Source organism: Lepidochelys olivacea, assembly GCF_965140295.1.
Source record: "Lepidochelys olivacea isolate rLepOli2 genome assembly, chromosome: 2".
NCBI lineage: Eukaryota > Metazoa > Chordata > Testudines > Cheloniidae > Lepidochelys > Lepidochelys olivacea.
Window position 1 is genome coordinate 210,270,474 of NC_140412.1, and position 23,718 is coordinate 210,294,191.

Genomic DNA, 23,718 nt, shown 5'->3' on the forward strand with positions numbered 1-23,718 from the left:
GGTTTCCTGCTTCTGATATACTAAATTTTTGCTATTACTTTTTGAGTCTTTGGGTAGCTGTTCTTCAAATTCTTTTTTGGCCTTCATAATTATATTTTTAAATATAATTTAAAAATTTGCCAGAGTTTATGCTCCTTTCTATTTTCCTCACTAGGATTTAACTTCTGCTTTTTAAAGGATACCTTTTTGCCTCTCACTGCTTCTTTTACTTTGTTGTTTAGCTATGGTGGCTCTTTTCTGGTTCTCTTACTACGTTTTTTAATTTGGGGTATAAATTTAAGTTGAGCCTCTATGGTGTCTTTATAAAGTTTCCATGCAGTTTGCAGGGATTTTATTTTTGGTGCTGTACCTTTTTAATTTCCGTTTAACTAACCTCCTCATTTTTGTGTATTACCCCTTTCTGAAATTAATGCTACAGTATTGGGCTCTTGTGTTTTTCTGCCGCAGAGTAGGGTTCAGGGCTTGCCCCGCTCCATGTGTGCCTCTGCACGGCTCCTGGAAGCTGCAGCATGTCCCCCACTCCAGCTCCTATGCAGAGGGGCAGCTGCGGGCTCCGCATGCTGCCCCTGCCCCAAGTGCTGCCCTTACAGCTCCCATTGGTCAGCAACCGCAGCCAATGGGAGCCACAGAGGCAGCGCCTGCAGACGGGGCAGCACGCAGAGCCGCCTGGTCACACTTCTGCTTAAGAGCTGGAGAGGGGACATGTGTCTGCTTCCAGGAGCTGCTTCAGGTAAGCGCCACCTGGAGCCTGCACCCCTGACCCCCTCTTGAGCCCCAATTCCCTCCTCAGCCCTGATCCTCGACCCACCCTCCAAACCCCTGGGTCCCAGCCCAGAGCACCCTCCTGCACCCCAGAGCCCGCACCCCCAGCCAGAGCCTGCACCCCAACGGCTTTCCCCAGCCCAGAACCTCCTCTCGCCCCCTGAACTCCTCATTTCTCGCCCCACCCCAGAGCCCTCACCCCTTCCTGCATCCCAACCCCCAATTTTGTGAGCATTCATGGCCCGTCATACAATTTCTATAGCCAGATGTGGCCCTTGGGCTGAAGAGTTTGCCCACCCCGATTCAAGGTATCAAACTTTATCTCTCAAAAAGAAAAGGAGTACTTCATTGGATACTGTAGCTCATGAAAGCTTATGCTCAAATAAATTGGTTAGTCTCTAAGGTGCCACAAGTACTCCTTTTCTTTTTGCAAATACAGATGAACACGGCTGCTACTCTGAAACTTTATCTCTGCATCCTGTCCTGAGGTGACATGTACTCAGTCAATATGGGGATAGTTGAAATCCCCCATTATTACTGAGTTTTATATTTTAATAGCCTCTTTAATCTCCCTGAGCATTTCACAGTCACTATCACCATCCTGGTCACCTCCACTACTCCCCTTGGAAGGCTGTTCCAGAACTTCACTCCTCTGATGGCTAGAAACTTTTGTCTAATTTCCTAACTTGTTTCAAGACTGAGTTTAATAGGTTGACGGAGGGGATGGTATAATGATAGCCTGCAGTGGCCCATCCACTATTCCTAGTACCAATTATCCCCAACAGTCTGAGATGGGACACTAGCTGGGAAGGGTTCTGAGTTACTACAGAGAATTCTTTCCCAGGTGTCTGGCTGTTGGGTCTTGCTGACATCCTCAGAGCCTAAGCAGTTGCCATATTTGAGGTAGGGAAGGAATTTTTCCCCAGGTGAGAGTGACAGGTTTTTTAGCCTTCATCTGCAGCATGGGGCATGGGTCACTCACTAATTAATTTGAACTAGAGTAAATGTTGGATTCCCTGAAACTGAAATCTTTAAATGAAGATCTGAGGACGTCAGTAACTCAGAGGTTTATGAGCTTATTACAGGAGTGAGTGTGAGAGATTCTGTGGTCTGAAATGTTCAGGAGGTCAGATTAGATGATTACAATGGTCCGTTCTGGCTTTTAAGTCCGTGTCTGTATCAGTTCTCACCATGAATTATAAACATTGCGATATAATATTGTAAATGAGCTTACACTCAGACACGGAAAACTTTAAGCTGTGTAAATTATAAACAAGTGTGAAAACCAGCTAGAAAATGGTTTAGTCAGGAGCAGTGCTTAAAGAAACACCATAAATTTGTGATCTGGTCATTATAGTAGTAGTTTTGGAACCCATGTCTGTCCAGGAATCCCCTGTCAGTTTTTATGGCATGTACAATTGCATTTTCTTTTTAAACATTCTCTTTTACTGTATAAGATTTACACAAAGAAATAATTCAAACTGATTGTGCATTTGACATTGTTGAATAAAGTAAACCAATTGAAGGTACAAACAAATTTTCTCACTAAAATTTCAGTTAGTAATTTTAAATTCTAACAATGACAAGAACAAAATTATCATACAGATGCTTGATTTTTAGATTTAATGTGTATTTATGCCTTACACAGAATGGAAACCTCATTTCAAATTGCACAGGTCCCACACATTGTCACAAACAGTATTACTTTTAGAATAACTGACAGGAATAAGAGGTTCATGCCAATTGTAGAGATGTGGGATCCCTTAGGGAATTAAGGAATGAAATTACACTTTTTTATGTAAATCAGTGACTTGCATCAAGTTAGTAGTCACTGAAAATGTCAGTAAATTATTTCATGGCTGTGGAATTATGCTCCAAAGTGTGTGTATGGGAGGAGGGGTGTTCCTGATCCCTGGAGCTGTGAAGAAAATTACCTGTAAACCAGTGTACTTCTTGTGGATAGAAAATCTGAAACCATAGTTCTGAAAAGTGTGAACTGCTCCATTCATATCATTGTCCTATCTAAAAATGATTGATTAAATTTCAGTCTTATTAACTTTCACTGCTGATCATTGTAGTTGAAACATTCAGCTACTGCAATTAATCCTACAGTCTTAAAGTGCTTCGACAGCTCCAAAAGTTTCTAAATAGTTTCTACAATGGATTGTATTAAAACTAAAATATCCAGCATATCAAAAAATGAAAATGTGGAGACAACATAAAATAAATGTAATAAAAGGAAGTACTGTACTGATTGTATGGTTCAATTTTATATTTTAAAAAAGTAGGTTAAGTAGTAAAGTGCAACTGAAATGGAGGTGCCAAAGAATTTCCAGTCTACCATGTAAGAATCCTGGCATCTTGCTGCAGAACTCTAGTCCTGCTGGCTCTGGAGTGCCAAGGTCCCTTAAAATAGTGCACATCTATACTATCTAGATAAGATGAGTTTGTGATCTTGGTCAGTTTAGAGGGATAGGACAATTTAGAGAGATGCACCTTACAAACCTAAATTGAGCCTTTTATTTACAGACATAGAACTATTATGGGGGAAAGTGACAGAAATATTCAGTCTTTGGGGGAGATTACAGATATAGTAATAGTTGAGATGTCCATATCTAGCAAAAGATAAATTAGGAATTCAGACATCCCTATGCTAAATATCCATGAATAGAGTGTTAAATGACATTCCAGTCTCTGCAGAGAGGTCAAGGATGGAATCTCAATGGAGAGTAGTGCTACTCTTACCACTAGTGTCTGTCCTTCCAAATCAGGCCAGTAGCATATCAGCTAGGGGCAGCTATCGGAAAGCTTCTGGAGTAGGCGTCTACATTGTACTTGTTCTGTAGGTGAACAAGGGGCTTCGGTTTCCAGTACTGTGAATTCAGCATTGTTTGCCAATATTTAATTTGCTGTAATAGATTTTATCAAAAAATTAAGTTTGATTTTTGAAAATATCTTTTAGTTTATTAAGGTTGAAATGCTAAGCTTTGAATAACCAGGAAAACAAATAGTAGTTGGCGGATATGATAGTAATAGCATTTTAATGGAATATATTTTGAACTTTTGTTTTAACAGGCTAATCCAGATCCTAACACATGCCTTGGAGTGTTTGGCCTCAGTTTGTATACCACTGAGCGAGACTTGCGTGAAGTCTTTTCCCGTTACGGACCTTTGAGTGGCGTCAATGTGGTTTATGATCAGCGGACTGGACGATCAAGAGGATTCGCTTTTGTTTATTTTGAGAGAATAGACGATTCTAAAGAGGTAAATTAATGTTGTTGCTCTTGACTGTAGTTGATTCTTATTACAGATTTGTAAAAATCTTTACAGATATTTTTATAAATTAAAGAATTTAAATGTATTTTATAAGAAGAAAAGGAGTACTTGTGGCACCTGAGACTAACAAATCTATTTGAGCAGAAGGTTTCGTGAGCTACAGCTCACTTCATCGGATGCATTGTATTTTGTGAATCTCATAAATGCTGAAAATCGCCATTTAAATAGTACATTGGTCAAATTCATGAGAAGTAATGGTTTAGTGTTTATAAAATACTGTAATTTTATATACCAGTATACTGTTTAAGCAATGGGATTTAATTTGCAAACATTATTGGGCTTGACAGTTGTAAAGTAAAATCATTATACATCCATTAACACAACCATAACTACTCACTAATGCAAGCCCTGTTTTGCCTCACTACATCTGTTACAAAAAGGAAATAAAATCTTTAGAGGGCATGGATTTTTTAAACTATTAAACTTTTTAAACATCTACCTTTAAAAAGTCACTTCTCTCTTCCCCTGAGCAGTCTCTTATCTGTCAGAATTGTGAGATACCACTGTTTTCCCTCATAGTCTTAAGCTTTTGTCTGTCACCATTGTTTTAAGGAACAAGATTTGGAAAGCTTACTTTGACTTGTCAGTATGTGCCTTTATTGGTCAGTGGGTTACTAATCAATGCAAAACACTTAAGACATACCTTGCTCCTGGGAGTGATCATTCTCCATCCATGATATGGTCAGTTGAGGAGGAAAGAATGGAAACCAAGAATCTAAATTGATTTTTGCACGAGGGGTACAGAACACCCTAGAAAAGTAGTGTCTCTTTTAAAAAGAGGTGTATTGTTACTTCTTCCGAGATATGAAATTATATTGAAATTTCTAGTGGCTGTGAGGCCACCTCAATTAAAGATACTGTATCTCCAGTTTTTCTAAACAATGCTCTGTCAAAATGAAGAACAATAGACACCACATCAGCAGTTTCAAGTGTGCAGTCAATGCTGCTTCCTTTAAACTAGTTTCTCAAATGCTGGGATGTGACACCTCCCCTACTCTCCCCACCAGTGGGTCATGACGGGGTAGCTACCCAATTGATTGCACTCCAGGGGCTGAGAAACAGAAAACTTCCTTTGCTAAGGTAGAAGGCATTTTGATTAAGAGGAAGGGTGGGTTAGCAGTTAACGTTGGACTGAGACTTGAGAGATCTGGGTTCAGTTCCTGGTTCTGCCACCGATTTCTTGTGTAACTACAGATGAGTAATTTGCAGGTTAAGTTTCTTGATTGTAAAATGGAGAATAGCTCATGGGTGTAGAACATCAGTTTATTAATGTTTTTTGTTAAGCACTCATGGGAGAGGAATGGGAGATAGGAAGAAAGCTACCAGAGGCTGTAGCTTTTAGGAGTGAGGAAAAGAGAAGCTTCCTTTCTTTTTCTTGCAGTTACTTCACTTTGTTATTCCACAATAACTTGAAACAGTTGGATGGAAGGAGGTTGGGGAATGGGGGAAATCATCGTTATTATCAGCACCTTACTCAACACATTGCCCCCAGTCTCCAAAGTGAGGCCCAGTTTCTTCTTGTGGTGCCCATATTTGCACTTCTTTCTGGCCACAAAGTTTTGTGGGATTTTGGATTGCAGGAAGAAGTGTGATTGATGGTTGGATCCTCAATGGGAACAGTTCATATCCACAGTACTAGACCATGCTCCCTCTTGTTCACCAGTTCGGCTGAAGTAACTGGAAGCAGAGCACTTTTTTACATACCTTTGGGAATTACTTGCCATATGTAGAAGTCATGCATGCCAGCATGTGTCCCTTAAAGTGAATCCATGTAAACAGCTGAACTTTCTTTCCTGTTCAATATGGAGTTATGCTTTAGTCTTTCGTGAACTAGTCCAAAGTAGACAAGTGTCTCTTTGGACCATTAGCAGGTTCATGTGCATTCTGACATGTCTGAAACTTCACTAAGGTTCTTTTCAGTTTTTAATGTGACCCTGCCAAAGCTGATCAGCTTTTGAGTTATTTAGTACCTGTGTTTTCTGCTACTGAGTAACTGGCTACACAGACCCTACCTTAAGCAAAATTTAAGATTTTATTTTAAAGTTTCTAGCCCTCGTGGTTATGAAGAGAATATGAAATGAGTGTAAACTGTCTCCGTGTTGTCTTCCTAAGTGTGTAGGTCTAAGTATGAATTATCTTCCTGCTCAATGGAGTGTTAATTCTGGAACCTAATTATGACAGTTTGTGTCAGCCTTATTAACTATAATGATGCTGACCACATTAGCAGAAACATCTAGCTATTATGCTTATTTCACAATCATAAACTGTTTTCCCAGTTTCCAAAAGCCCCAGCTATCTCTTAACCGTTGATAGTCTCCAGCTTCCACAATGCAGTTCTGTATTTTCAGTACAAAATTCTGCAGCTGATTAAAAAACTGATAATTATGGTGCAACATTTAATTGAATTTAACGTGCTTGTATTTAATTCTGTAAAATACTCCTTCAGTGTGAAACTGCTACAGAATTTCCAGTCTTTTACCAGAGTGCTAAATTTCTGTCACGGTAGAATTTAGGTCCATCCAGCATGTCTCAGAGTACACGTAACTGCCATCTCTCCATATCCTATCCAGTCTCCCTCTACTTAAGTAAAAACATCATAGGTGGTAACAACCAAACTCAACATCACTTAATAGCCCCACCCTATCATTTCTGATTAAGTATCAAGATGTCTACTCCTGCTTCTGATTGGCTCATGATGCTAGCATCCATTACCCATTTGTTAGATTTTCAAACAAGGACCTTCATGCTTTCTCCCATGCTGCCCCTCACCCTTGGGAGGAGCTTCCTGTAAACATCCACAAAACCACTTCAGTGTTCTCCTTCAGATCAGTCCTTAAAACTCTCCTATGCCATGGTGCACCCAAAAAGCTTAACAGTTGGGCTATGGTCTCAGCACACCAGTAGCCAGTGAGGCTGGCGAATGTTGTCTCATGTGACCCTCTGTCTCTTGCTGTATAATTAGATTGTAAGCTCCTTGGGGCAGGAACCTTCTTTTTTGTTCTGTGTTTATGGAGCGCCTGTCAGTGGGGTCCTGGTACATGAGTGTCTCTCGTAGGCCGTACGAAATTAAATATAATTAATATGTGTGGACATGTTGAATTTTTCTGTCATCCTTTAGATAGGACTTGAGAAAGAGGCGGTCCTTGTAGCAGTAATTAATGGCACTCTCCAGTATGGATAAAAGCCAAACCTCAGCCTTACTTTGGCTTTTGATTCTGTTGTTGCATGGCATAACACTACACTCATTCCAACTGAACAGGACCTAGATAGAGGTGTTAGAAAGCTGCTCCTCTTCTTCAAGTGGTGTCCCTATGGGTGCTCCTGTCGAGCCCATGACTGGAGATTTTTACTTAACTATGTCCGTTCAATCTGCTCATCCATCCCTATGCCAGGACCCTGGTGAGATCTATGGTCTTGAAGGCTCTACCTCTTGAATCGTTACCACTGAATTGAAGGACTCCTCATCCAGTACTGGAGAGGCTGTAAAGTCCTGGAGCACCAAGGAAGGAGAGAGGTCCAATCAGGACTTGGTACCTTCTACCAGCAAGGAGGGCAAGCACAGACACTCAGGACTGGCACCATCAAGTTCAGCCCAACTGTCAGTACCCATGCATTCGGCACCAGCAAGCAACAGCACCACACGCCATCAGCTTCTGTTTCAGTATGCCCACAGTTGGTGGTACCATCTACTTTAGCGACCATGGCCTCCGCTACTGTATCAGTACTGATCCCCTATTCGGTACCACAGGAGTTCAGATATATACTAAGGCAATATCAGCCTTTCATCCTCCACTAGAACGATTTTCCATATTTGCTCATGCAGTGTGGTCTAGGTTTATTAAAGGTTTGAAGAATGTCTATCTCCAGATTAGAAACCCTGCCCCAACCTGAGATCTCAGTCTGGTACTCACTTACCTTATGAGACCTCCATTCGAACCAGTGGCAACCTGCTCTGTTGCTTTGGTCTATGAAGACAGCCTTTTTAGTAGCCATCACGTCAGCCATAAGGTTAAGGAGACTGGATCCTAAATGGCAGATTCCCTTTCCCTACCCCCCATTTACAGTGGTCTTTAAGGGTAAGTTCTCTTTACATCCACATCTTAAATTTCTTATCTAAGGTTCTATCAGAGTTCCATCATATTCAAGTCATTCATCTATCAGTGTTTTTTCCAAAGCTACATAGTTCTCTACAGGATTTTTGTTTCTAGACCCTAGATGTCAGAAGGGCATTGGCCTTCTACTTAGATGGGACCAAGCAATTTAAGAAGACACCTAGGCTCTTTATTTCCTTTGTAGATAGAGCCACACAGTTCTCGATCTCTCAATCAGTTCTCGATACTCATAGGCTATCAAGATGGATATCTAGATGTATTTATCACTTGTTATGATGCTGAGGGTGTTCATCCACCCCCGCCCCTTAGGGTAATAGCACATTCAACCAGATCTCAGGCAACATCTGTGGCATTACTGAGTGAGTGTACTAGTATCTGAAATATTGTAGGGCTACTACATGGGCTTCAATACATACGTTATCAAAATATTACGCCTTGCTCCATGCTGTTCAGGCTTGGTTCTGCAGTATTGTCTTCAGTTCCGGACTCTCTTCTGAAGCTCCTTCCTCCACTGAAGACTGCTCAGAAGTTACCTGAAGTGGAGCACTCATAGGGACACTTCTCAAAGAAGATGATGTTGGTTAGTTTGTGCAGTAACTGGTTATTTCAGGAGCGGCAGAAGCTCCCTAAAGGTGGGGGGACCACCAGCGCCTGAACTGTGGCCCCTTCCCCTGTGTCCCCTCTGCCATGGCTCTGCCTCCCCCCTACCCCCCGGGTCGCTTGCCCTTATGGCTAGTATGCCCTCCCACTTTTAAAAGTAGTGGGGCTATAGCCCCCTTGCCTCTCCTGTTCCAGCATCACTGGGTTCTTAGAGATGTCTCTCTCTGTGGGTGCTCCACTACCCACCTCTCTTCCCCTCTGCTTCAGACTATTCCTGTTTGGGTGGAGAGGAAAGGGCGATTCACCTGCATGCCCCTCAGTAGCCTTGGTACTGGGCACAAGGAGGCATGGGCATGTGCATGGGCTGAATAGACATTGCTAACTCTCTCTGATCAAGGGCTTTGAGGGGTGAATGTGCACCTGAAGGAGGAGACATTTCAAAGAACCAGTTACTTCACAAAGCGAGTAATTTCTTTCCAAAGAGCTCTCATGTGGAGTACTGTAAAGATCTACTTGCTGAGCTTACAAGACACCATGGGGTCAACTGACAAAACCCATCTTTGTTTTCAATAGATGCAATAAATGACTTTACAGTTTTATTCCAATGTTTCCAAAAGATCAGCTGTTGAACAGCCTTAATCCACCCAGATTCTTCTATCTAACACCAATTGAATAGGTGTTGCTATTACTACAAAGGCTGTGTTGAGTGTATTTCTTGCTGCTATAAGCTTTTAGCAGTCCTGTACTATCATGCTGTTACATAAGGCTGGGTTGTTTCACTTGCCAACCTAAGACCTGTTTTGCTTCAAAATATATGCAAAGTTTGCACGTGGTCCTTCCTGTATGCTTTTTCAAAACAATGTTACTAAGACTCTTTAAGGGTCCAGTTTGGTCTTCAGTTGCTATTTTCAAAGCAGAGGTACCTGAAGTATTCTACCTGCTAGAGTATTTTTTTTGTCCTATCCAGGATGTTTCTTATTTGAGTAAGATCAATTGTAAAACAAGTATGGTTTCTGAGGGCTCAGTCTTTGAGGTTCTGTCTGATTGTGCTTTTTAGAGGAAAGGAGATGTTTTATCACTCACATATTTTCTTAAGATATTTGTTTTTGTCTTGTCTGTTGCAGTATGTGGTCACTTGCGTTGATCTTCCTGGAGTTTCTCAGTCTCAAAGAATGAGATGTTTAAGGAATGGCATTTGATTATAAGGGATTATCACATCTGTAATCTTCTCCCTTTGGAGATAATTCACAGGATTGGCATTCCATCATAAAATTCTAATGAAAAATCAGTCTACCTCCACTTATTTACAGCATTGTTACTTAAAAACCTTGATGGAATTCTAGCCCATTCTCACCTATCCACCTACTTCCTATTTGCGTTTTGGGGTTCACTTTTCCGTTGTAAAAAACATGCATCCTCAGGAATGTTTTGTGTTGACTAAGAATATATATAGCAGTGGGAAAAACTACTACCGCACTCATAGCTAAAACACCTTTCAGTAACAATGCTGCACATATGGGGAAGTGGAATGCCTTCTCACTAAAATCCGAGGTGGAATATCTGTAACATTGTGTATTTGTTCAATAATGGGTCAGGAAACTTCTAACTGTGAGAGACTGGATAATTCAGGGTATTGGTAATTATATGGAAAATTTTCAATTTTATCAATGCCAGTTGTATGGAATTTACAGTTTTGTTAATCTTACAAAACTACTTTTAGAAATGGTGGTAATTTACACTCTTGGCAGTCTAAGTAAAGGCACCAAGGATTGTGTAGGCATAGAGACTGCGCTGCTTTTTAGACCTTTGTAGATTAATTTCCTTGGGTCAGCATAACACATTGATAAAGCATGAACTTTGTTGCTAGATGTACTTTGTGTTTTTGTTCTGCAGATAGAGAACTTAAGGGCAGTCAGTTCATCACCTTTCCCAAGCACTGAAACATGAACTTAATTCCAAAAAAATCACAAAAATATTCTGACCAAATATTTACATTATTTAAGACCACTGTTATGAATTATCAGTGCTAATTACTCTCTACAGTGCTGGCTTGTTGGTGTGTTCAGAAATAAATTTACGTAGTTTATTACAGACTTTGAAAATTCTCATACAGATTATTCAGTGAGTGCTTAAAAAAATCATACAGAAGGAACTCTTGAGAACAAAATGCACGAGCAGAAATTAAGAGAGTTTTGGACCTATGGGATGATTATTTAAAAACATGTTTGCTGATTGTAAAATGTCCTGACATTGCTGACACAACATAGAAACATTAGAAAAGCATTCCAGTTAAAAATAATTTTGTTTTCTACCCTGTATTTATCTACTTGTAAATTCTTTAAAGCTTTTTAAAAAAACAGGATCCCAAATTCTTAGCAGGATGTTTAAATATGTAAAATGCAGGCTTGCTTGTAATTTCTAACATATTTAACATTACAAATACCTGCACCAGAGTAGGAAACTGACTCAGTCTTATAAGGAAATAGTCTTGAATGTAAGGCTTCACAGATTACAGTATAAAAAGCTATTTTTACATGCTTAATTTGTTTGCATTTTTTATTCTGATCTGAATTAGGTATTAAACAATATATTGGTTTCATAAAAGCTTTAGTTTAATTCATTCGTTGTGACTGTGTAGTCCTATCACATTTTTTAATTCTGTCCATTGCATCACAATTGTTTTTTGTGGAAGTGATTATGACATAGGAAGGACTTCAGGTAAGAAATAGGTAACAGAAGCCAATGACTTAGTAGAAAGTCTTTCTATGCAAGTAATCTCAGTTCTTCGTGAAGAAATACTGAAAATAAATATATGTAGAAATATTTGAATGTCCCAAAAGGCATTGACTACTATTTAGAAGCTATAGCTGGAAGCTTTTTTATTTAAAACATTTTTACAGTGTGTAAGGTGTGGTAAGATGTCTGATTTTAGTCTGGTGGATCCTGGGCTTTTCTTGGTGGGGAGCTAAAATGCCACCCTTTGCCCTGCTCTTGAGTGCCGAGGGCCCCGCTACTAGCCCGGGAAGGTGGTAGAGGAGGGAAGCAGCGGAGGGGTCTGGGTTTGCTCCTCACTCTGAGTCCCAGCCCCTCTCAACCCCTGTGGGTTTCTTACCCTCGTCCCCCTTAGGTGGGGTTACCCTTGGTCCTTAGATGCTGGGGGGAAGGGAGTCTCCCTGTCCTGCTGGGCAGGGTCTCCCTTGCTTCAGTTCTCAGGTCTTCCAAACCTCTCAACACACCTCCAAGCTCCAGTCCTTTCTCCTTCCTCCTTCTCCCTGACTGCCTGATGGGGGTGGTGCTGGTAGGGGTTATTAGGTTCCTAACAGGGCCTTAATTGACTGCAGGTGCTCCAATTAACCTGCAGCCACCTTCCCTAGTCTACAGGGAACCATGCCTTAATTACCCTTGAGCTTATATATTTCCCCTCTAGTGGGCAACTGAACCCATGCTGTAGGATGATTGGAGGTGAGGGCTCTGTACATCAATGTATCTGTGTTCTCTTTGGTACATCTTGGAGTAAATTAACTACTGTATTTTATATAACTAATTCCCACAGTTTTAAAGCTTTGATTAGTTTATTATGAAAATGCAATAAATAATATAATAAATAAAATCCACCCTTGCACAATTTCTCCCATGTATCCCCAGGGTTATGCATACCACTGTTTGGAAACCTCTGTTGTAGGGGGATGAAAGTGTAGTTGATTCTCTGCCTGTTGAATCCTTGGCCATTGTCACCTAGGGTAAAGGTGGTATACCAGTCCACTAAGATCTACACAAACTACCAGCTTAGAAGTTAATAGCCCACTGAACAGCTGTAAGGCTTTAAACAGCTACTAAGCTGTTCCATGTTTAAGATCATTTAGAATTGAAGGATTCACATGTGGTTAATTAATGTTCATATGCTTCCACTCTTTCTCCCTCTGTGAAGATGGTGACTTACCAAGTTTTGCCCATGTAATCTACACAAGTAAACTACTAAAACTTCTTTCTGTAGAAGAGTTGTCTGTTACATCATCTTATAAAAGCCATGATGATTTCGGGTCCAGTAGAAACATTCAGGCATTGGGGAGAAAATCAGTGTTCAAATAGAAAAGGACAAAATCAACAGGGGAAAACATATTATGCCTCTGAAAGGTAGTAAACAGTGATGCTTAAAACCAAAATTAAAGTTTAATAATTTTCTTCTTAAATTTGGGCATCTATTCTAGATTTTGGGCATCTGTATAGACATTCAAATCAATACTGTTTTCCTCCCTTTTGATTAAAAACTGAATTTCTGAGACTCTGCCGTATGGACGTGCAATCCTATTTGAAAATATATTTGCTACAAATGTGTTTAAAGAATTTAATTAACTATGGGAAACTTTCCCTAGGCAAGTTAACATTTTTTTATTATATACTTTACAGTAAGTAGTAAATATACGCTTTGCATATAAATACAAAATAACCATAAAAACTAATGTGTTTGAGATACAGAAATGCAAACAATATCAAAAGTTATTAGCATTCTTAATGTGTGTCCCTGACAATGTCTGTGCAAATTTAAGACACTTTCACCTGTGGACCGTTTAGAAGCAGGAAATGGAAGCAGATTTTCAAAGTGGCCTTAGTTGAGTCATTTTGCAATGATCCTTAGATGCCAAAAGCAGTCCATGAACTATTATTGCATGGATTTCTCTGTTTGTTGCTTTGTGCTATTAAGAGTAGTACAGAGCATCATTAAGAAGAATTGCTAGTGGCTGAAGGTGGGATCAGGTTATAAAAATTATTTGACTTAAATTACATTTTAAAAAACTAGGCCCCATTGTTCTTGCCTGTTGGGTAAATAGATGTCTATACAAACTGTAATACACATAGGTAAAAAAGGAAATTGCTTTAAAGTTATTTTAAAAATCCTGACCATGATGCTGACAGTTCAACTTTTTTAGTTTTGTGTGTTATGGGGGGTTTGGGGGATCTTTGTGTTTTGTTTTTGATAAACATTTATTTGGGACACTAAGCAGGCCAGTCAGATTTTCTGAAGAGCTCTGGAATTAAAAATTAAACTGTATAATGTTCTTTGGGGAAACGGTTTATGAATATTTTGGGTCAAAATATGACACTAGAATTACACTCTTTAGATACAGAGGTACCTATCTTAATGATGGTTCTAAGACGTTCTTCCAGTTAACTGGCAAATAAGGTTTGAGTGTCTTAGGTATGTTGCTGGTATATAAAAGCTCTCAAAATGGATCATCTTCAAGGCTGACTTCTCCCTGAAACGGAAGGGACCGTTTGAATTAGAAGTTCCTTTTCCTGTAGAGTTAGTTCTTCAGTTAAACAAAAACCTCAATCAGAAGTCTGTATTTGTGAGCTAGCTGTCACTTCCGCCATATTTGCTTTGTAAGACTTGACCAAAATTGCTGCCTCATGTTTCCTGAGATTTTAAAACATCTTCCACTGCAATATAAAATAACCCCACCTTTTATACCTAATTTCACTTTATCAAGTTTCTGAGATGCCTATGGTCAAAATGACACCAGTTGAGAATCCTGTTGAGTTCTAGGGTATTCTGTAGCCAGTTGCTTTTTTATATCTTAGCACATCTTTGGTGAACAGCATATTTATTTTATGGCATTATAGGAATAGTTTAAAAGATTATGGGTATGCAACCACTTCAAAACCTTGTATTTATATGTTTAAGTGTAGTGTTGAAAGATTGAGATCTTGCTTATTATCCCCTTATGGTTTTGCTCTGCTATTCAGTGTACTAAATCTAGCTATTTTTGAGTTTGAATAGATATCACTAGGTGGCAATATAGTCTAGATATAAACAGCATTATAAAAGAGCAAACTAAGTGGGATTAAATTGGTTAGTGGAGAATCGTGTTATTTCCAGTTTGGTAGGGATATGAACAGTGACCATATGGTGGTGTCTTGTAGATTCCTATTGCATTGATTTTAACATTAAATTATAAAATTGTTGGCTAAAAAGAGGGCTTGAAAAGGAACCATTTCTTAATCTAATTTTGTTTTAAAGGTTACAATTTTAGTGTCTGTAAAGAGAATGCTTTGTGTATCATTTACAAGAAAGCTTTTGTGTGGTGTGTGATGTTTAACTTAAAATCCATAAAATGGGAACACAATTTGGTATGCCAATTTTAATAAAACTCTATTTAGCTCACATAGGAGAAGGAAAATACAATCTAAATAAGGTAAACTAATTGTTAGTATGAACCGATTGCCCAAAGACCTGTTAGCAACTGAGAACACCCTTAGATGGAAGGGTCCAGAAATTGCTGCTTATTGCAAGTAGCACTTAATTGTAACCTAATAAATCTATTTAAATAATAGCGGTTAACTCTGATCTCTTTGACTGAAGTCTTAATTATATTCACGTAACTCTTTAAAGTGTGTTATGCACCTTTGAATTCCAGTTTGCATGATTTGGAATAGGGCTAGGGGGCCATTGTATTGATTCAAAACTCAGAGTCGCAGGGGGCCAGTGAGTGAGTGGCGTGCGCGGGTTTCAGCCCTGTCTGGGGGCGCAGCCTTCCAGCACAGTCTCCGATGTGTATCGGTTTAGCGAGCCGCTCAGAGTGCGAGTGGGGAGGAAGGTTGTAATTAGGTATCCATGTAGGCTAAGCCCGCCATTTTATTAAGCTCTGCTGGAGTAGGTCCTTGTAAGGGAGATGGCAGGAGGCAGAGAGAGCATGAAATGGCAGCCGACTAGCAGTAATGCGGCCATATGCACCCCGTAGGAAGCCACTGTGTGCGCGGCTTCTCAATGAGCCCGTCCCCTCCGCGTCGGAGCAGGCGCTCGGAAGGATGCAGTTTGCAGGGGAAGCTGCTTTGCTGCCTGTTAACTTTTTTGTTGGCTAAATGTCGAAGTCTGGGGAAAGCGTCAGTATGTTAATGGCCAGCACAGGGATCGCGTGTCACGTAACTCCAGCGCCCCAGTGCAGGCAGCGCTGCAACACTCCGCCTGCGACGGGCATGTCGGCGGGCGAGACGCGCTGCTCGCCACAGCGGGGCGCTAGTAAGCAGCCTGACTGGAGCCCGTTGTTCAGGGCTTGCGCCGCGTACTGAGAAGCGAAGCGCTCATTTTATCTCCTATTCATGAAGCGGTGTAGCAGCTCGCGAGCTAATGGCCGGGCCCCTGTCTCCCCTGCAGGCGATGGAACATGCAAATGGCATGGAGCTGGACGGCAGGAGGATTCGCGTGGATTACTCCATCACCAAGAGGGCGCACACCCCCACCCCGGGCATCTACATGGGCAGGCCAACCCAGTAAGGAATTGACTCTTCATTCTGTGTGAACGGCCCTCAGATCGAGTTAAACTAAATGTTTGAACTCGGATTGAACTGCAGACACTAGGAGCAATGTATTTATTGTGAGGATTTCAGTCGTCTGCCTTTTTTAAGCTGCTCCTTATCTCTAATGTAGGGTGGGTGGGTTTGTTGCAGTTGATCCTGAGGTACACTATTAAGCCCTCTTTTAGTATGGTATTTTTACTTAAGGTGAACATCTTTTATAGCCCAAGAGCTTACTGGGTGAGGAATATATTAAAAATAAACAAGATGGGGGGGGGGAATTGTTCCAGGGCTCTTTAATGTCTAAACCCCTCCCCACTCCGGTCAATTAATGCACTTAATGATTTTTTTTAAAATGTGGAATCTACTGAGTCTGAGACAGAAAGTGTACAGGGAGTAGTTGTCATTTGAGGATGCTGAAGATCATTTTAGAGAACTTAAAATTCACAAGAAAGAATGCAGATTTCTGTGCTTCCATTTTGTTCCTTTTTGTAAATAGCAGTGGAGGTGGCGGTGGTGGTGGTGGTGGAGGAGCAGGTCGTCGTCGTGATTCCTATTACGATAGGGGATATGATAGAGGATATGACAGATATGAAGAATATGACTACCGGTACAGGTAACAAGTTGGATTAATTATTTGATTCTTTCATTTTAATTTTTTTAATAAAGGTAGTTGCTGTGGGGAGACTTGCGACTCTCATACATATCTGGTGTCCTTAAATTTCAAGTGACCCCTAGGAGAGAGATCAGCAGAAGCAAGCCTTGTAGCCTTACTAATACAGTTATGTCAACTAAATAGCATATTTAGCAGTCCACATACTAATTTCTAGAGGAATAAGGGGGGGGGGGAACGGAAATAATGTTAGTAGGGAGCTGGAGGAAAGGCTAATGTAATAAAAAGGTGAGGTTTCATAATTGGGAGGAGGAGAAAAAAGATCTGAGCCCAAGTTAATAAGAATGGATGTAAATAGGCAGGGGTGCAAGCATAATTAATGGGAAATATTAAAACAAAATGGAAAATATGTCCTATTGAAAGTAAAAGCCACTAAAGGGATGGTTAAGCATGAGGTCAAATCCATTTAAAAATCTTTCTCCTTTGTCAAAGTTGTATAGTTTAACTAAGTTCTTTGGGATAAGGACTTGTTTCTACATGTCTGCAGAAGTGCTGTGCACACTTCGGAGCACCATATAGGATAATAAACATATTCTAAATAAACTCATAAGTTTAAATACCATACTTGGAATAGAGAAGCTAGGAAGCTCCTTAAATATTTCATTGTGAGTCTCTGCCAGATCAGATTTAAATCAACCATACAGTCCGATCTTCCACTGTCAAGGGAACAACTGTCATCATATAGAAGTGATTGTATAAAGACACTTTCATAACAAAGCTACAACTTCTATATTCTCTTTAAAGGAGACGATCACCTTCACCTTATTATAGCCGATACCGATCACGGTCAAGATCCCGCTCCTATAGCCCAAGTAAGTGTATGTAAATAGTTCGTATTGAACCATGCTAGTGCATCTGGACTTGATTTGTTAGTTTTAATGGAAAATAGACTTGTGATGAATGAGAAATTTTGAATGTGGCAACAGAAAATTCACCTTGGTGTAAGTTCTGCTATTGCAAGTTTGAATGTTTAAATGTACATGATTTTTATAGTAATATTGTTATCTTTTTCCAGGACGCTACTGAAGAACGGAAGAATTACAGTTGTGGACATGATTTTTAAATAAAGTTCTTCCCTTAGCTTCCCTTTGGTCTCCCCCTCCTTTCCCCTCAAATCTCTCTTATAAGATCTTTGGTTCATTTAGAAGATACATATTTTCAGTTGAAGTATTGCTGTTTTCCACCCCCTTTTATTGTAATACTCTTAAAATTGTAATTGTTGTAGTTTTGTGTAGTTAAACATCTTAAGCAAAACTAAATAGAAATCCCAAAGTGTTACTACATTTTGTAAGTCATTTTGTTTTTGTTTTTAAAACAGTTGTACTCCTGGCTAATCTAATGAGGAGAAGAGAGCATTGATGTTTTTTAAAGCTTGCATGTTGTGTGTAATATACGCACTCAGCTACTTTAATATAAACCTGTTTCCAAAAAATAACTTGTTAATCTTTCTGTTAATGCTTGGTTGTTAATTTTGAAAAATAAGTAACGTCTCCGAACCTTTTCTGTAATGACAAATTTTACTAGATAGTCATGAACCCGACAGGTGTTTTTTTGTTGGGTTTTTTTTTTTTTTTTTTGGTTAAATTGCTTTGTGTAAAATATTAAAGTGATAGCAAATTTTCATATTTGGTTTAACTTCTTTGGAAAAACAGATTCTTGTACACTGAAGATAAAAGTTGTGTTTTATAGATGAAAAGTTTCTAGACTGCTACTCAGTGGATAACATTTGAAGTTAAAACCATACAAATCTAACTGATTTTTTTTAATTGAACTTAAAGTAGTGTTTCCCCTTAATCAGTGCAGGAGAAAAAATATTTATTGAACATAGCAATTAGTTATATAATTTGCTGTTCATACAAACTCATGTTGGTATTACAATGATGGTTAAGGAAGTTCTAGTTTTCAGTCCTTCTGGAGTTGCTGGTATGGATAGAAAAATTACAGTTACATATAAACTTCTTCCTCAAAATAAAGTTAATTACACTGTAATGGATTTTCATGTCTTTTATTCTGCATTTACATGTCATCTGGTAACAAAAAGTACTACTACTAATACTATGGGCTAAGTTCTAACCAGTGAGTTAGAGATGGAGAAGATCCACGTTCCAAGAATCTTCTGAATCATCCAGCTCCCATGACTAGATTTAGATTACACTTTATTTGTATTGACTTAGTGGAAAAGTTAGCAAGGAATACTCTCAACTAATTAAACTTAACTATTACTAATTAACTGTGGAAGTTAATTTACTTCATTTCCTTTTGCATTTCATTCAGTTTTAGATTTGTAAAACATATGCACAGCTGGAGCTCTGGTCACATGCAGAAAGCTTTACCAATTTGAAGTAAATGTCTCCAAAGAAACCATCCCAAATGATTGACAAAATTTAGAAAATTAAAATAGTTTCCCTCATTTACATGATCTTGTTCACTAGCAAAATTTTTGGATGCAACAGCATGGAGGAGGAATGTTCAAAATATTTGTATTGCATTTTTAACTACATATTTTAGGGTTTTGACTCTTCTAAACTTAGGCTGAAATTAGCTCTCCTTTTAATTCCCAAACCATCAAAACTTCCCACAGTAATAGTTATTTGTATGTGTATAGTGCTTTAACTGAGACTCTCAAAGCAATTTTAAAAAATAGAATTAAGCCTAACTCTGTTGTGAAGAAATTAAGTAATAAACCTCTTTTACTGAGGTAGGGGGGAGGGTGCCCCAGGAAAAGAAAGTAGAGATTCGTGTTCAGTGACACCTGTGAAACTCTCATTGCACTTGCATTGGTGTAACAATGGAATAATTCTTAGGCACAAGGAATCAAATCCATATCCAGTAGCTATGTTAATTCTACAGGGTAACAAGAGTAAAGCTGTAAAAAGTATTGTTACTAAAGTAAGCAGACCTGACATTAATCAGGGATTGGTTGTTTTCAGTGAGCTTTGGTTGTAAGTTTTTCTGAGCATAATGGTTATGCATTACCAGTCCTAGCATAAGGAGGCCTTGATCAGTGGCTTTGGGGCAGGACCACAATAGACATAGAAGGTGCCATTTTTATGTAAACACCTAACGATAGTCTGAAAAGGTTTCATTAGTGTATTTTGTACTGGTTGTGAAAAATGTTTTGCAAATGGCACTGAGTCCAAAACAACCTCTAATTACCCAGGATAGCATAAATATGTGTTAAACCAATGTAGATTCTTTCAGTACTTACTGTGAAAAGCAAGTGGCAGTTAATTTCTGTATAACTTATTACAAATAATCAGAAAATTGGTGGTAGTTGGACCTTAGAAGTGTTTGCTATGAGAGGAAATAGCTTTACTGAAGCTACCATTTTAAAAATGTCATTTATACTGTATACCCATACTTTGTGCTTGAAAATGTGAGTTTTCAATGTCCTGTCTCACTACATGTGAAGCAAGTAAGTTGCTTTAAAAACAGAAGCAATGTGAGTTATGAAGCAGTCTTGATGCATTCAGCTGCTTAACACTTCCAGAAATACTTGGCTTGAACCTTCTGTCCATCTCCCCTCTTCTGTTTCTTAGGTTCTTAGTAAAATGTCAAGTATTTCTGCTTCAGGGCACCACTAGTCTGCAATACTGGCTTGTTGCTTTGCTGCAGAGGAAACTCAAACTGTTGCTTAACTATCTACTCCACTTGGTCACAGCACTATCTTATGTTACCTTGAAGTTCTCCAGTGACATGGTAGGAGTCAAATTCTCTGGAACTAACGTTTTCTGGACAACTGATGGGCACAAAAACAAGTGAAACCCATTCTTCTCCCTTGCTCCCTACAAGGGGTAGCATTTTTTATTTGTTAGGCAAATGACCTAAGCACAGACTCTTCTGGAGTGCCTTCTGTCAGGCATGCTGTCCTCTATGTAATATCTGCAAAGTCCTCCACAGGCTGCGTCAGAAAGTGGGGCGGGGCTATATCTGTTTTCTCAAGCTGGCAAAAGGGCTCAAAAGGAGCCTTTTTCCTTCCCTCCCCCAATTTCCACACAGCACAGGGACTGTTCTGGGTGGGCTCTTCCCAGAAGAAGATACATAAAGGACTCTGGCTCTCATGCAGGGGCACCCAAGGAACACTAAGTGCAAAAACCCTTCTCATGTACCAAACACAGATTACTTGAAAAGGACCTAGGATACTTAGGTCCCTCAAAGTACTTAAATGGGAGCTAACTGGCTTAGGGAAGCAGACAAGTGTCTTTCAGATCCCAGGACTCCCTAGTGGTTCTTCCTACCCCCAAAGGAACACTGTCCAGTGCCTCTATTGGATTGGTCTGCCCCCAGTTGAAGATGTACAACATACATTGCCCCACCTAAGAGCAATTAAGGGAACCTTGTCTGAACAGCACAAGATACCGCCCTCCCACTGCTACGCAAGCTTCTTCAGACAGCAGGAGTTGCTGAAACACACTAAAAGGCCTTGGGTACTGAAAAAGCCCAAAGTGGCGGTAGTTCTTATACACACATACACCCTGCCCTTGCACAGTTGCCTATATTAGACATGTCCAAATCAGAATCAAATACTCAGGTCAGATTCTTTCCATCCAACTATTTTGATGCCACATTAGTGATAGAGGAAGAAGGCCTCAAAACCAAGGGTAAGTCTACTATTCAGGCTAGGATGGTTGCAGATTTTTCCTTCACAACTTTATGAATATTATGAGATCTAAATAAACACTTAGAAAAACAAAGGCCGAACAAAAACCCATTTTAGAACTTGTGTTAGTTTCAGGTGATTAAGATTAATACAGCTGTGGCCTTGCTGACAAAAGACATGATCAGCTTGGTCAGGGAGTCTTTTTACCAAAGGATTCCATAGAGAAAACATTAGAAGCTACCCCCTGCAGAATGATTGCATCCTAGCCACGTGGGAGGCTATTGTGGCTGTATCATGGATGGTTGACAGTCATTCCCAATAGATACTCTGCACATCCAAATGGACAGACATTCCTGTTTGGGGAAAACATTAAAAAAGGTGACAGCTAAAAATATAAAGAAAATAGAAAGCCATATTACTAAAGCCTACGAAGTTATAAATCTTCCCATACCAAAGTAATCCCTGTAGAAGGGTAGGCACTTAAGCTTTCAAAGGAGGATTACAGTGCTTCTCAGGCAGTCACAAGAGCAGCCATCTCATACATAAATCCTTCCTTTCTTGCTTTAAGGGGATGTTTTCCAAACTTTGGCATTTCAGACACTGCCACAACAGAGAGCGAGAATAGTTGTGAATGTTGGGCACAGAAGAGGAGTGGTAGCATGATCACCACATCAGCCCATTTCGTGATCCAGATCTTGTATTCCTTTTAGCAGGAGATTAAGGACGAGGGTGCAGATCCTCTGTACAAAATCCCAACTGCCCTAAATTGTCAGCTGCTGAAACTTCTGGACCTAATGCATGCAGACAAAATTCAGCTAGCTGTCCTGCATCAGACCTGTAATCCTTCCTAACACAGTGGATTGCCAAGAAGAATCCATGGCACAAGGTAATGCTCTCCACAAGTAACTATAATCCTTGAGATGGTGGAGCAAGATAGATTTATCCCAGGGGAAAGTACTGACGAGAGATGCTGCCCACAAAGATAACTGTGGATACATCAGTGTTGGGGTGAGGCACTTTCATGGATCTTCACACATTATGGTAGGTGGACCAGGAAGAAACATAGCAAGATTAAAAATTGGAGTCAGGGCAATGATCAATGCTGTTGGAGACCCTTAGCCTGCAAATGAAATTTAGTTCCATCCTGCTTCAGAGCAACAGATGAGCCAGCTATTCCATCAAATATTACTCTGCAAATCCCCAGTGTATGGGAAACCTGTCTCGGATACAGATGTCAAGTACAAGGTCAGCCTTCAAGTTGACTAGTTAACTTACCAAACTCTTCCACAAGGGAACTGGAGTTGAAATATACAGTACTGATCAAGATCTATGAGAAACTGGGGGAGCGGGGGCCTCAAATCAACTTATTTGTCTCAAGCAATAATCAGACTGCATTTTTCTTGATCAAGGCTCTAGGATATAGAGCAGGGTGACCAACCTGTGGCTCTGGAGCCACATGCGGCTCTTCAGAAGTTAAGATGAGGCTCCTTGTATCGGCACCGACTCCAGGGCTGGAGCTACAGGTGCCAACTTTCCAGTGTGTTGGGGGGTGCTCGCTGCTCTGCCACAGGCCCTGCCCCCATTCCACCCCGCCCCACCCCAAGCCTCCTGCATGCCGCAAAACAGCTGATCAGCAGGTGCGGGAAGGCACTGATAACAGGGCTGCTAGTGGGTGGGAGATGATGGGAGGAGTTGTTGGGGGGCTGCTGACATATCACTGCAGCTCTTTGGCAATGTACATTGGTAAATTCTGGCTCCTTCTCAGGCTCAGGTTGGCCACCATTGATATAGAGACTACAGAGAGTTGTATTCTCACTCAAATAGACTATTTGGTGTATGTCTTTTGTTGGCATGAGTAGCTAAGAAGAGCAGACTCAGCCCGCAGAATTCTTATTGCCTTGTATTATTCTTACAGCCCCGTATGTTGTGATTCTGTTGCTTCCTGGAGATATCTGTATGCTCATCTTGGCTAATCCCAGTCCCCACATTGTTATGCTTATAAGCAGCACACAGGATTTTTTTCAGGGGAAAAGGCAATACACTGCATTTACTGAAGATACAACAATTAGCATATGTATTCAATCACACTACACACACACTGTCCCACCAGTTGATATTATAGTTACCAGGCCAGGGTCTGGATCAATCTAGTGGCCAGCTAGGTTGATCACGGGTAAGGAGGAGCCGGGTTCTCTTGGTCATGACACGATGCTTCGGGGAAGTCATGGCAGGACAAACCCAAAGTTTCATTGCAAGGCACCCTGTTTACATAGTGATTTTGTTTCATTAGGACAAATGAGTTTTGTACAGTTATGCTGTCATCAATTGTTGTTTGACGAATG

The 23,718-nt window shown here is 40.1% G+C and overlaps 1 protein-coding gene across 1 annotated transcript in view; it reads left to right on the plus strand.

Annotated features, from left to right (window-relative positions):
- TRA2A (transformer 2 alpha homolog) overlaps positions 1-18,765 on the plus strand; it is a 51,660-nt gene extending 32,895 nt beyond the window's left edge. Inside the window, exons 4-8 of the mRNA XM_084618394.1 lie at positions 3,838-4,026; positions 15,964-16,079; positions 16,603-16,719; positions 17,521-17,588; positions 17,792-18,765. Coding sequence (XP_084474520.1) covers positions 3,838-4,026; positions 15,964-16,079; positions 16,603-16,719; positions 17,521-17,588; positions 17,792-17,802 — 501 coding nt within the window. The 3' untranslated portion in view covers positions 17,803-18,765. The remainder of the gene's footprint in view (positions 1-3,837; positions 4,027-15,963; positions 16,080-16,602; positions 16,720-17,520; positions 17,589-17,791) is intronic.
- Positions 18,766-23,718: the final 4,953 nt, after the last annotated feature.